The sequence below is a fragment of the Cupressus sempervirens genome, chromosome 10, assembly GCF_028749045.1.
Source record: "Cupressus sempervirens isolate cs-2001-9-10 chromosome 10, ASM2874904v1, whole genome shotgun sequence".
In the NCBI taxonomy this organism is placed as follows: Eukaryota; Viridiplantae; Streptophyta; class Pinopsida; order Cupressales; family Cupressaceae; genus Cupressus; species Cupressus sempervirens.
In genome coordinates, this window is record NC_143127.1 from 285502937 (window position 1) to 285516244 (window position 13308).

Genomic DNA, 13308 nt, shown 5'->3' on the forward strand with positions numbered 1-13308 from the left:
ATGATGGACATAAAACTATAAAGTCCATTGTATTCCATCCTCAAATAGATGGTCAAACAAAGATCGTCAATTGAATGATAACTCAAATTCTGCATATGTATCACTCATAACATCCTACTATAGGGGATGAGAGCCTTCCATATGTACACCGACAATTCATAATTCAACTAGCCATAGTCCATTTGAATTTTTTCTTGGATATCAACCTTTAACACTAATAAATGTTTCTATACCTATGTTGCAACCTGACTTGGTACCCTTCTTGGATAAGAAGAAGGAAAAAGTGATGAGGTTGACTAATAAAATTCATAATTTGCAGTATTAAGTTCATGAAATTTTAGAGCAGAACACTAATAAGTTTAAGCATAGGCATGATGAGCATCAGACTCCTCATATTTCTAGGCTGGGTATAAGGTATGGTTGCATTTTCAGAAGGAGCAGTTGCAAGGCCCTCATAGGAAGCTTTACACTCTTTGTTATGGTACATATAATATCATCAAGAAAGTTTTTGAAAATGCATTTGAACTCAACTTGCCATCCTTTTTGGGTATGTAGTAGAGAATAAAGTAACTATTGTACTCAACACTTGTTAAAGCTTAAGCGGGCTAGGTAGTTAGGAGGTGGTGAATGTGTTGGTTGGTTTTCCCAACCAACCAACCCTTTTATAAGTACTTGGAATAATGTCAATGTACTCATGATGTTTTTGGTATGAATAATTAAGCCATTCCCTCACCAATTGGTATTATCATATTAAGGTACATTATATGTTTTTCTCTATGTACATGTCACTGGTATTATTCTATAAACTTGAGTAGTATTTTCATTCTACATTTTTGGTGTCGTTGCCTAAGTCCAAACTTGGAGGTTGATAGGATGGAGTAATGGGAAGGCCCTTTCTACCACGAGAAGAGGAGTAGATAACCAAGGAAGATCAGTTGACATGTGATCTGGTGATGACCTAGGAAGTTGTGGTTGATCAGTGCATACAAAGGGAAACCTATGAGAGAATAGTTCCTAAAGGTATGGTACGTGACAAACTTTTGGTGCCACCACTGATGTATGATCTCCTAGGACATATTCCTCACCTATTGGCATACAAATTGTTACACGTGGAGGAGAAAAGAGTCAAGATAGAAAGGGAACAAAGGAGACAACAAGCACTCCAATAGTTTGTTGAAAGGAGGACAAGGGAATGCGACTTGGAGGAATGTGAATATTCCAAAAAGGTAAATAGACATTAAACTAATTCATGCCCTAATTCCAAAAAAATATCCAAGGTGGGTACCAGGAAAAAATCATTGGGGAATGCATGGAGAAATGTCAAAGAGCAAGGTTGGCTCTCAATCCGAAAAACTGCAGGTTTATGGTTCCACATGACAGACTTCTTGGACATATCATTTGCAAAGAATGATCAAAGACAAATCCTGACAAAATCAAGGTCATTTTGGAAATGGAAGCTCCATCAGATGTAACAAGTGTCAAATCCTTTCCATGTAGGATACAATAGAAGGTTTATAAAAGGATTTATGGAAGTATCACTACCCCTAAATAAATTAACTGGGAAATGAGAGCCATTTGACTGGAAGGAAGAACGGGAGGATGCCTTCCAAGAACTAAAGAAAAGATTAGTCGGGGACCCTGTCCTCATATATGATTGGAACAAAGAGTTTTGTGTCCATGTGAATGCATCCAATTATGCAATAGGGGCCACTCTAGCACAAATGGGGAAGGAAGGGCTTGATCACCCCGTGTATTTTGTGAGTAGGCTTGTGTCAAAAGAAGAGCATAACTACAGTACCACCGTGAGGGAAGCATTAGGTATGGTGTATGCAGTAAAAAAGTTTAGACATTACTTATTAGCTACACCCTTTACCTTTTTAATTGACCACCAAACACTAATGTACTTAGTAAAAAAGCCGGTGATTCAAGGGAGAGTAAGTAGGTGGCTAATTCTACTACAAGAGTTTACATTCAAAATCATAGTCTGACCAGGAAAAACCCATGTAATTTCTTATCAATTATCAAGAATCAAGTTAGGAGAAGCCTTAGGTAGTGGGGCAAATGAGGAATTTCCAGGAGCACACAACTTTCCATTCTATAGGCTATTCATCTAGTCTTCAGTATAGAGCTATTAAAGCCTTATTTCTCTCTTTTACTAGACATTGTAGATGTTGCTGAGAACATTAGTCATGCAGATTAGAATCTAGAAGTGGCTAATCCACTCCATAGTGGTCAAGTGGTGGAGGTTGTTGTGAAAATTTAAGAAACTAGACTATCTATTTGTAATGTGTGTTGAAAGTGGGACAATTTGTTCATCAGGGCAAGTGGCTTACACATGAACAAATCTAGCTTTGTTTTCCACATTTGCTACAAAGTGTGGACGAAATGGGACCCATTTCCCCTCAAGGGGGAAGGAATCTTCAAAACAAAATCCATTATGATGCAAAGGATGTTGGCACATGCATAAATGGGAAAATATTGATCTCTAATTTTTTGGTATTTTTTATGTTTTACTATTTTGCATTTTAGGACTTTGTAGCCTCCAGGAGCTTCGCTTATCCCTTTTGACACTGAACATAGAACTCTTGGAGATCTTTTTGACAAAGTTAATGGTTCACAATTTTGACCTTGGATTAGAAAGTTACGGCTTCTCCAAGTAGACCTAATTTTTTATATAATATTTCATAGTTTTTTGTAGTTTTTAGAGTGTATTTTGTAATTAATCAATATGTAGACATCTCATTTTCATTTCCAAGAGATATTGGTGAACCTTTGGATCCATCAGACTTTGTATAAGCTCCAATTTCAAATAGAATGGATCACTTTTTGGCTAGCAAAATTTGTTGTTAGATTTTATTATTTTCAATTAAATCACAATACTGCAGGTTTCACACCAGGTATTGTAGTCTGGATTCTTCATTTAGACTTTGAACTTCAGTGTAGGATAGTATAACTATATATAACTGAGGGGCTACTTGTTTTATGAAGATACACAATTTTCAACATGTCTCCTTACATCACAGAGATGCCCAAAGTACATTTTCTTTTCTTGTTCTAGCCTTTCACGACTCATGAACTTGAATTTATAATGTTGAAAACACCATCAGGCTGTTGCAATATTAGATTGTTTCTAATATTGAAAGAGCTTTCTTTCCTAAACTATTCTATCTTTTCTTATAGCTTTCCTATAGTTGTTTCCTTTCCTGTAGCTTTATGTATTTGGCACACAATTATATATGTACCCATACAGTTTTATGTGAATACTATGAATGGAAATATTCCTCTCAATTTTTGTTTTTCAAGTTGGTATCAGAGCTTTGAAGCTTGAATTATTTGTATCCCTTCATTGAACTATGGTCGATTTAGATTCAAAAGTATTTAAGAACAAATCATTTGAGAGAAAATCTACTCCCATTATTATTCAATCCGAAGGGTCATTGTTCAAAGCAGGGATCACTAATGGTGCTAAAAAATTCACCTACAAATACACCCATTGCAATCAAACTATTGCTAGATAGATCTCGGAATTAGTAGTAGTGGTAGGTAATGGTGGTAAGTCTTTAAATATGTCTACACTTGTTTCTAATAGTGCATGGATAATTGATTCCAGTGCTATGGATCATATGACGTTTGATTCTAGACAGGTCTCATCCATTAAACCATCCTCAGAAAAATTTGTTTCCACTGCCAATGGCTCTCCGACCCTAGTTATTGGAGAAGGATCCTTACCTCTCACTGATACTTTGAATCTAGATTCTGTTTTAGTGGTTCCATCTTTGGATTACAATTTGTTGTCAGTTTCCCAAATCACCACTACTTTACTTTGTGTTGTAATTTTTTGGCCTAATTTCTATGTGTTTAAGGACATCCAAATGAGGCAAATGATTGGTTGTGGTGTTAGGTGAGGGAAGCTATATTAATTGGACTTGGAGTCAAAAAGTTTAGACAAGCTATGTCAAGCTCTAGCGATGGATGGCTCTAAGGGGGACAAGTAGAAATTTGAAATCTGGTTATGGCATTGATGTCTAGGACATGCTTCCTTTGGTTATCTGAAGAAATTATTTCCTAGTTTATTTGCAAAATTTGATGTTTCTAGCTTCTGGTGTGAAGTTTGTGAACTTGCAAAAAGCCATCGTGCTTCTTTTCCATTAACTTTGAATAAAAGTCCAGTTCCATTTATGATCATACATTCTAATGTTTGGGGTCCATCCAAAGTCACTACCTTGGGTGGATCATGTTGGTTTGTTACTTTTATTGATGATTGTACTAGGATGACTTGGGTATGCTTAATGAAGTCTAAAAGTGATGTGAAGTTGTTATTTTCAAAAAAATTATAACATGATTCATACTCAGTACAATGCACAAGTTCAAGTTCTTCGTAGTGACACTCAAGGTGAATATTTGAGTTCTGAACTTCAATAGTATCTGGAAGCACACGAAACTATTCATCAAACTACTTGTTCCAATACACCTCAACAGAATGGGGTAGATGAGAGGAAAAATTGTCACTTGTTGGAGGTTGTCTATGCTTCTTTGATAAAAGCCCATATGCCACTATCCTATTGGGGTGAAGCACTTACCTCTACAACATATTTGATCAACTAGGTACCCTCCAACACTATTGATTTCCAAACACCATCCCAGGCTCTCACTGAAGTGATTGTTGCTCCTGTTTTCCCAAATTTACCTCCTCATGTCTTTGGTTATGTAGCTTTCATACACCTCCATAAGCATTAGCGCAACAAGTTATCTCCTCGAGAACTGTGATGTGTCTTTCTAGGATATGCTACTTATCAAAAGGGGTACCAATGCTATCATCCTCCAAATCAATGAATGTTTATTACATTGGATGTAGTTTTTCATGAAGAATCTATGTATTTTTCCTCTGAGCCTGAACTTCAGGGGGAGTACCAGAAGGAAATTTAGACTTTAGACTATGATGATCACATCTCTAAAGATGTGGATGCTCACATCTCTAAAGATGTAGGTAGCTTAAACATCTCTAAAGATATGGATAACACCTCTGAAAATGTGGATGTTCACATTTTTGAAGATGTGGGTAGCTTGGACATCTCTAAAGAAGGGGAACTCTCTGATATTGTTAATCAAGAAGTAGGTGAAACTTTGGATCAAAGTAGTGATGAAAATATAGAAATTGATATTGTTAATCAAGAAGTAGGTGAAACTTTGGATCAAAGTAGTGATGAACACCTAGAAATTGAAGCTATGGGTCCACCTCCATCCAAGTCCTTGACACCACACCAATCGCTTACCAAGGATGTTCCTGACCCATCTAGAAAACTACTACCTCAATGTCTCACCAGAGGTATTCCTAAATCCACATATGAACCCGAACTTTCTAGTAAAGTTAAATATCCTATGAGTCATTATGTGTCTAACCATTGTTTGTGAGAATCAAATCAGTCATTTGTAAATCAATTATCTACTATATCTATTCCTAACAATGTGTAGGAAGCCTTAGCTGATCCAAGGTGGAAAGTAGCTATGAATGAGGAGATGAAATCATTATAGGAAAATAATACCTGGGAAATTGTTGACCATCCACTAGGAAAGAAACCAATTGGATGTTGGTGGGTTTATACTATTAAGTACAAAGTAGATGGTACAATTGAAAGCTTTAAGGAGAGACTGGTGGAAAAAAGGTACACCCAAACCTATGGGATCAATTATGCAGAGACATTTGCACCTGTAGCTAAAATTAATACAGTATGGGTCTTGCTATCTCTAGCTATGAACTTGTGTTGGCCATTACAACAGTTTGATGTGAAGAACACCTTTCTACATGGAGAGTTGTCCGAAGAAGTCTACATAGAACTCCCACCTAGGCGCATGATACCAGAAATACATAATCTAAAGGTGTGCAGATTAAAGAAGTCACTATATGGGTTGAAACAATCTCCAAGGTCATGGTTTGAAAGATTCACAAAGTCAATGAAAGCCTTTGGTTACCATCAGAGCAATTTAGACCATACTTTATTCATAAAGAATTAGCAGGGTAAGATCACTGCACTTATTGTGTATGTGGATGACATGATAGTTATAGGAAATGATCTTGAAGAAAGGAGGGCTCTCAAGGATTACTTGTTCAAATAATTTGAAATGAAAGATCTCAGTCCCTTGAAATATTTCCTTGGGATCGAAGTGTCTCAATTTGATAAAGGGATCTTTCTGTCTCAAAGAAAGTATGCTTTAGACTTGTTATAGGACACCAATATGTCAGCATGTCAACCCACTAATACCCCCATGGAATAAGGATTGAAGTTATGTATTGAGTCTAATCAGGTACCAATTGATAAAGGAAGATACCAGAGACTCGTAGGAAGATTGATGTACTTAGCACACACAAGGCTAGACCTTGCCTATGCATTAAGTATTGTTACCCAGTTTATGCATAATCCTAGAGAGAAACATATGAATGCAGTTATGCGCATTTTGAGGTATCTAAAGTTTTCTCTTGGAAAAGGAATTTTATTCACTAAAAATGAGGATTATCAAAGTGTGGATGCATATACTGATGCTAACTAGGCTAGAGCAGTAGATGATAGGTGTTCTACTTTAGGCCATTTCACCTTTGTAGGAGGTAATCTTGTTACATGGAGAAGCAAAAAACATAATGTTGTTGCACGATCAAGTGTGGAGGTAGAATTTTGAGCTATGGAACTTGGAGTATGTGAAGCATTGTGGCTAAGACTTCTCTTGAGAGATTTGGGCTATCCACCTAGGCAGCCAATTCAACTATATTGTGACAATAAAGCAACATGTGATATTGCTCATAATCCAGTTCAACATGATCATACAAAGCATGTGGAGGTAGATAGATTCTTTATTAAGGAGAAGTTGGATGAGAAGATTGTGGAGCTGCCTAAGATTCAATCAAAAGATTAGTTGGTCGATATTCTTACCAAAGCGGTTTCAAGTTGAGTGTTCTCGAAGTTTTTGGGTAAGGTGGGCATGTGGGATATCTATGCACCGACTTGAGGGGGAGTGTTGCAATATTAGATTGTTTCTAATATTGAAAGAGCTTTCTTTCCTAAACTATTTTTTTCTTTTCCTATAGCTTTCCTACAGCTTTTTCCTAAACTATTCTTTCTTTTCCTGTAGCTTTCCTACAGCTGTTTCCTATAGCTGTACATTTATTTTTCTTGTTCTAGCCTTCACAACTCATGAACTTGAATTTATAATGTTGAAAACACCATCAGGCTTTTATAGTTAACTGGTTTTTGGATTTTTCCACCAAGAACATGAAATGGGTGTGTTATTTGTGTGATATTTATGTGATGCCAAAAGCTTTAAAAATTGAAATCACAAGAATTTCTAGTTTTGAAGATATACATAGACATGGAATTCTTTTCTTGAAACTTCTTACATCATTGATTATTTTTCTCTAGTCTGGACATCAAGATCAGGCTTGAGGATGCAGGTTATGGTGTGGGGTTGAGAGTATTGAAGCTCCTATGCCATAGAGAGAAGGTAGAAGTTTTTTGTCTCTGTTCTATATACTAATCATTTTGGCTGTCATGTCTTATGTCATGTGTTCTAGTTAACTTCTAATGGATATTTAATTCAAGCCAAATTATTATAGGAATTTTGATGACAATGAATTTAGAGATTGCTCCTCATTTCTTGTTCCACTTTCCCTGAAAGGATATTATATTTTGCAGGGAAACGGAAGGGAGACAAGACTACTAGGCATACTATCATTTGTGCACAGTACATTGTGGAAGTCCTTGTCTAGAAAGGTATGAAAAACAATTTAAAATATCTAATCTACTGGACAAACAATTCTTTTGTGGATAAGGAGCAATGTAAATTTCTTTTTAAAAAAACCAAAACTATACATAGCTACAATGAATTGGAAATCAAACCAAGATCTTTTGGATTTATAGACTCAGGTAGATTTCTAAGCCTTACTCAACTTATTCATCTAGATGTACTTGTAGAAGTCCCCCATTGGTTGGGGCCAAAAAAATTAGATACTCTAATGTCTAAAGTTCTAAATGGTATTGTTGAACAATCAAACGAGGAACCTCCCCTTTTCCAAAACTAAAATTTTAAAGGCTATTTGAAGTTTTATTTTTTGTTTCCACTTGAACTGGAAAGGATTATGTCATCATGAAGAAAATTCTAGCTTCCTTGAATAGAAACTATATTTAGGAGGTCTTCATTGGCTTGATATCAGTATCTCATTACAAAACTTGGTAGGTGCAATAGCTAGAAAAGCTATCAAATTTTTTCATTGATTATAAACAAAAATTGGTTGGATGCACATATGTGAGAGCCATATAGTTGAGTATTATCATCCTTGATTCTTCCTTATTTATAATCTTAGTGATCTATTTGATTTTGTTGAATATGCCAGAAAGAAATTGCCTAGCCTAAGCTCCACCTTGAGAGACTGTATAGTTTGTAGAAGTATCTTGAAATCTTATTGCTCACAATGACCAGAAGCTGGTAGAGGAATACCATTATAATGATAATTTAGGAATGGTGGACCTAAATATTTGAGCAGTGATTCTTCTTCATTCTAGTTACAGAGACAAAGCCAAAGGTAGAACTTGCAACACAAATTTGTGTTTATTTTGTTTCTTCAACTTTGATTTTTATGATGCAAAAGATGCAATCAACTTTCTTCTTGTTCTAGTTATAAAAAATATTGAAAGCACACTAAAATACTTGAGACCACTATTAAGAGTTTAGAATATTGGACTTTCTAGGTTACTACTTTCTTATTAGTTTGTGTAACATCATTAAGGATGCTATAATAATGCATCCGAGTGTCCAATATATTACTAGAGACATGAATGTGTGGGTCTATCTCGTAGTAGTGTCGAGAGTCTTTATAAAGGTGCACAAAATACTTTTTCTATGTTTCAAGTGATAAATATAAGTATTTATATGGTCAGTACATATTGTGCTTAGTCATATTGTGAACCTTGGAGGATTCACAACTCTAGTGACATGATGTGTGTGAGTTACCAATAAGATCAATGAACAAGATTCTTCAAGGATTTGTTAATGTAGAGAAAAGCATCCTAGTTTCTAAAAGCTAATGGATGGAACTGACTAAGATTAATCATGATATTACTTTGGTCCTTGGAAGACTCTTTAACTTGATTAATCTTGTGTACTGATTCCCATCAATTTTAGTAATCAAAAATCATATTTTTAAATAAACTCAGTTATTTGCAATAATAGTTATTTGATAGATTTGTTTAATATTTTTTTAGTCCATTTTTCCTGATATGATTTAACTTTGGTGATTGACAGGAATTATTTAATTTCATGTACTTGTTTGCCTAGTAATTAGTAGATGTATCATGGAGCAATGAATAGAGCTAGGCAGCACTCTCAATGTGTTAACTGTGAGGAGCATTGATCTCCTCTTGAGGCTGGAGTTCTTAAAATCAACATTGATGGTTCTTCTTGGGAAAATCCTAGACCAACTAGAATTGGGGGAGTTGGGCATGATAGCTCTAGTGATATTCAGTTTCTATTTTCTATATACAAGGGTTACCATACAAATAACCTCATGGAAGCCCTTCCTATCTTGGTTGCAGTGGAACAATGTTGTCAACATGGCTAGAGAAAAATTATCTATGAGATTGACTCGCACGTGGTTGTGAATTTATTGAGTAGATGGAACCTTGTGGATGTGGATTGGCATTTGGCTCTAGTTATTTAGCAGATCACTCAGTTATGCAATTCTTTGGATTCTATGTCTTTTATGCATATCCCTCGTGAGTGGAACGGTGTGGCTGATTGTTTGGCTAAAGAGCCTCAGAGCATGTGCCAGATTGAAACATTACTAATCATAAGATGCTTCCCCTTGATTTATCTCAGATGCTAGACCAACTTGTGGACTAGGATAAATCTCTGTAGTTCTCTTTGTTTCTTCTGTTGTTCTGTTTTCTTTGGTATTCAATAAAATTTTTACCCCTCTTTTAGTAATTAGTAGATGTATCATGGAGCAACAATGGTTAAAAGAAATAAAGAAATAAATAATATTATTGCCCATGGATGAAGGGAATATGTCTATTATGTATTTATAGTATAATAATTAAATTTTCTAAAAGAACAGAGTGATGCATTGAAAAAATTAACTTATTTTTTGTATTTGTTCTCCTAATATTTCCTGAAATTGGAAGAAACTAAGTACACTATAGTTTAGGATTGTGATGGGGTAAGTGCACTATTGCTTAAGCCTTATTAAGAGACTATTTTAAGAAAATCATTTGAAAATAGAATTTGACACTAATGGTATATCATAGATATTGTCTTTGTAGGCACAAGAGATAGATGAGAGCATTGATAAAGGAAAAAATGATCTGTCATCTATCAATGTACATCATTTTATGCTAGGGAAAGTTAGGTTCGTCTGTCGTGTGCCCAACTTTCAAATAATGACTTTTCTATTTAAATACACAACACCATTAGTTTTTACAAAAGTACATAATGCTTAAATGCTACTTTATGAAACAAATTACTATCTTAATAATAGAGATCTTTATTTCTTAAGGTTATACATTGCAAATGATTATCTTTGCTTTGCGTGGATTGTGATGCATTTATGGAACATTTTTTTTATTTAATTCTCATATGTAACATTTCATGTGTTGAGCTATTAATTCCAAGCATATCTCACATATTACACATAAAATAATACATGCTACCAAGCATACCATAATTCTTCTCCCTTTTCTTATACAAGATGTTATGGTTACAGTCAAAGAAGAAAATTGGTTGAGTTGATTGAAAATTAGTACCAATCATTAGCTCCCTTGGGCTGTAATGATATAGAATGAAATCAACTCAGTGTTATAAGATAGATATTAGCAATAATGAAATCACTATAAAAAGGTAATGTAAATTCAGTGGTAGACCAAATATAGAGGGACCTGCCAATGATTCTGAAGAACCACTTTGATCACCTAGTTTCTTTTTTTTTATAAGGGGTCCATGATGCATTGTTTGAAATGATGCTAGTCATTGATCTACTTGATGCAATGGGCAATGTGATTCTACATTTTCTAATGGGTTCTGTTGTGGGGTTTACACACCATCGTCCCATTGCAATGCGGACCCCTCTTTTCATTTCTGCAGTAGGCTGAGTGGTCGTAGGGCATCTTATAGCAACATTTCTTCAAGTCCTGCACCCTTTAGTGAAGGTCATTTCAAGGTAGATGAAGTAGATTTGAAGCTTACACTTAGATTTTTTTTGTACAATGGCTGGTATGCCCAAAACAAGTTGGACTCCGACCCTTTTTGGGCATTATTTCCCAAGATGGGTAGTTCAACCTTATTATTTTATGTCAAAACTTTAGTGCCTTAAAAATTTGTTTAAATCTTGGCTAAATTCAATGGACACATGATTAAATTTGTTGTAGAAATAGCTAAGGTTTTAACTGGGATTTCCCAAACAGGGTCAGAACCCCACCCCTTTTAGACATTTTGCCCAAAATCATGAGAATTTTGACCTTCCACTTTAACTCAATTTATTTGATGTCATCTCAAAATCATGAGAACATGGTAAATCTGATGGAAAAGCCACTTGAAAGAAAAAATTTTGGTTGGTTTGTGGACTTTGAAATATTTTGTTGCTGGCTAGGATTGCCTAAAATGAGTTGGAGCTGGCCCTTTTGAGGCATTTTGCTCAAATTTCCTCGATTTCAGACCTTCCATATTGAGCAATTCTTTGTCTTCAGGTTAGGAAACATTAAGTATTTTACAAATTTGGAGAGGAAAAAAACAATTGGGGGATGGAATTTAATAGAAGTGAGCAAAATTCCATGGTTCAATTTCCCAAATAGGGTCAGAATCTGACCCTTATCATTACTTTTGCCCCATGGTTTCAACTTGGATTTGAGTTTCAAGTCTAATTGGAAGAAAATGTATGAGAGTTGAGCTAAAGGGTCTGATTAGTGAAGCAATTGAGGTGGATTAGAGTTCATTTTCAATGGAAATGCCCAAGAACACCCTTCTTGGGAAAATTTTGCCGAAAATGTTGGAAATTCCATCCTTGATCACACCACTTTTTTCATCACCATGTCTATGTCACTGCAAGAAACATGGACCTGATTGGGACTCTGTTTGTACATTGAGCTTGCACAAGAAGGTTCGGAACTGTTACTGTTATAAGACACTGGAGGGGTGAATTAATGCAAACACAAATCTAAAAGCCTTTTCAATTTCAATTATCTTCTAAATAAATCATGGTGGGAATTAGCACCTACAAGTCTTACTACTATAGTAATAAGATTTTCCTTGTTAGGAGCATTACATCACCCTATTAGGGGCATTCTAGGTTAATAATATCTATTGCCTATTTAAAAGCTATTACAAAAGCCCTATTAGGAGCTATACAGTCTAGGGATTCAAAAACTCCTTTACAAATGGGAATGAAGAGGAAGAGACCACACCCATAAAGTAGATTCAGTTAGGACCACTAGCAAGGTTGTATGCTATATAGTCAATCCTATATGAAAGGGGTAGGATTGAATAGTCCAGTAGGTTTGTGCTCTTGTTAAGCAATCCCACAAAAAATCAAAGATAGGATCAAATTGTCTAGCAAGGTTGTACCTAATAGTCAATCCTATGAAAAGGGTAGAATTGAATGGTCTAGTGGGGTTGTATACCCAGTAGTTGATCCTATAAGTACTTGAATGGATTGCTCTCCATTATTTATGAAGAAATGTATGTGTGTCAATTTATTGTAGAGATATTTGTATGTAAATATAAATCCTAGGGATGGGCAAGGTCCACTTATACCCATAAGGGATTGCCTGCAAAAAAGTAAAAGTGCATAAATATAATACAATGGAGGGCATAAGTATACCCCCCTCTTTATGATGGTAATGTAGTCATAGATATTATAAGAAATAAAATCATGGGTAAATACATCTAACAACAAGGAGTTATCCTTAGACATCAATGTTTGCCACAAACTTAGCAAAGGGTGTCGACTCTTAGAAGCTAAGAAAGTAGATAACTGCAAAGGGATATTTCACTTATCAGACAAGACCCTTGAAAGGAAGAGATTTTTTTGCAAGACATCTACCTTCAAGAGGAGTATCTGAACAACGATAACATCTTCAAGACCAAAAAGGGGGGGAGAACAAGAATGCACCCACTTAGCCCTCTATTTCCATGTGAAAGAGGGATTCTTGATAAAGGATGACAAACATTGAAGTACAAAATTACAGAAAATGTCTATATTGGACGTATTTTTTCAAATAAAGAAAGAGGTGATGATTAATGATATACATGTCTTGTATGTAAGAGAGAATCTCA

At 35.3% G+C, this 13308-nt stretch overlaps 1 protein-coding gene across 1 annotated transcript in view; it reads left to right on the top strand.

Annotated features, from left to right (window-relative positions):
* The first annotated feature begins 3614 nt into the window (after positions 1-3614).
* LOC149533768 (uncharacterized) overlaps positions 3615-13308 on the top strand; it is a 51781-nt gene continuing 42087 nt past the window's right edge. Inside the window, exons 1-3 of the mRNA XM_089805908.1 lie at positions 3615-3793; positions 7410-7491; positions 7683-7760. Coding sequence (XP_089662034.1) covers positions 3615-3793; positions 7410-7491; positions 7683-7760 — 339 coding nt within the window. The remainder of the gene's footprint in view (positions 3794-7409; positions 7492-7682; positions 7761-13308) is intronic.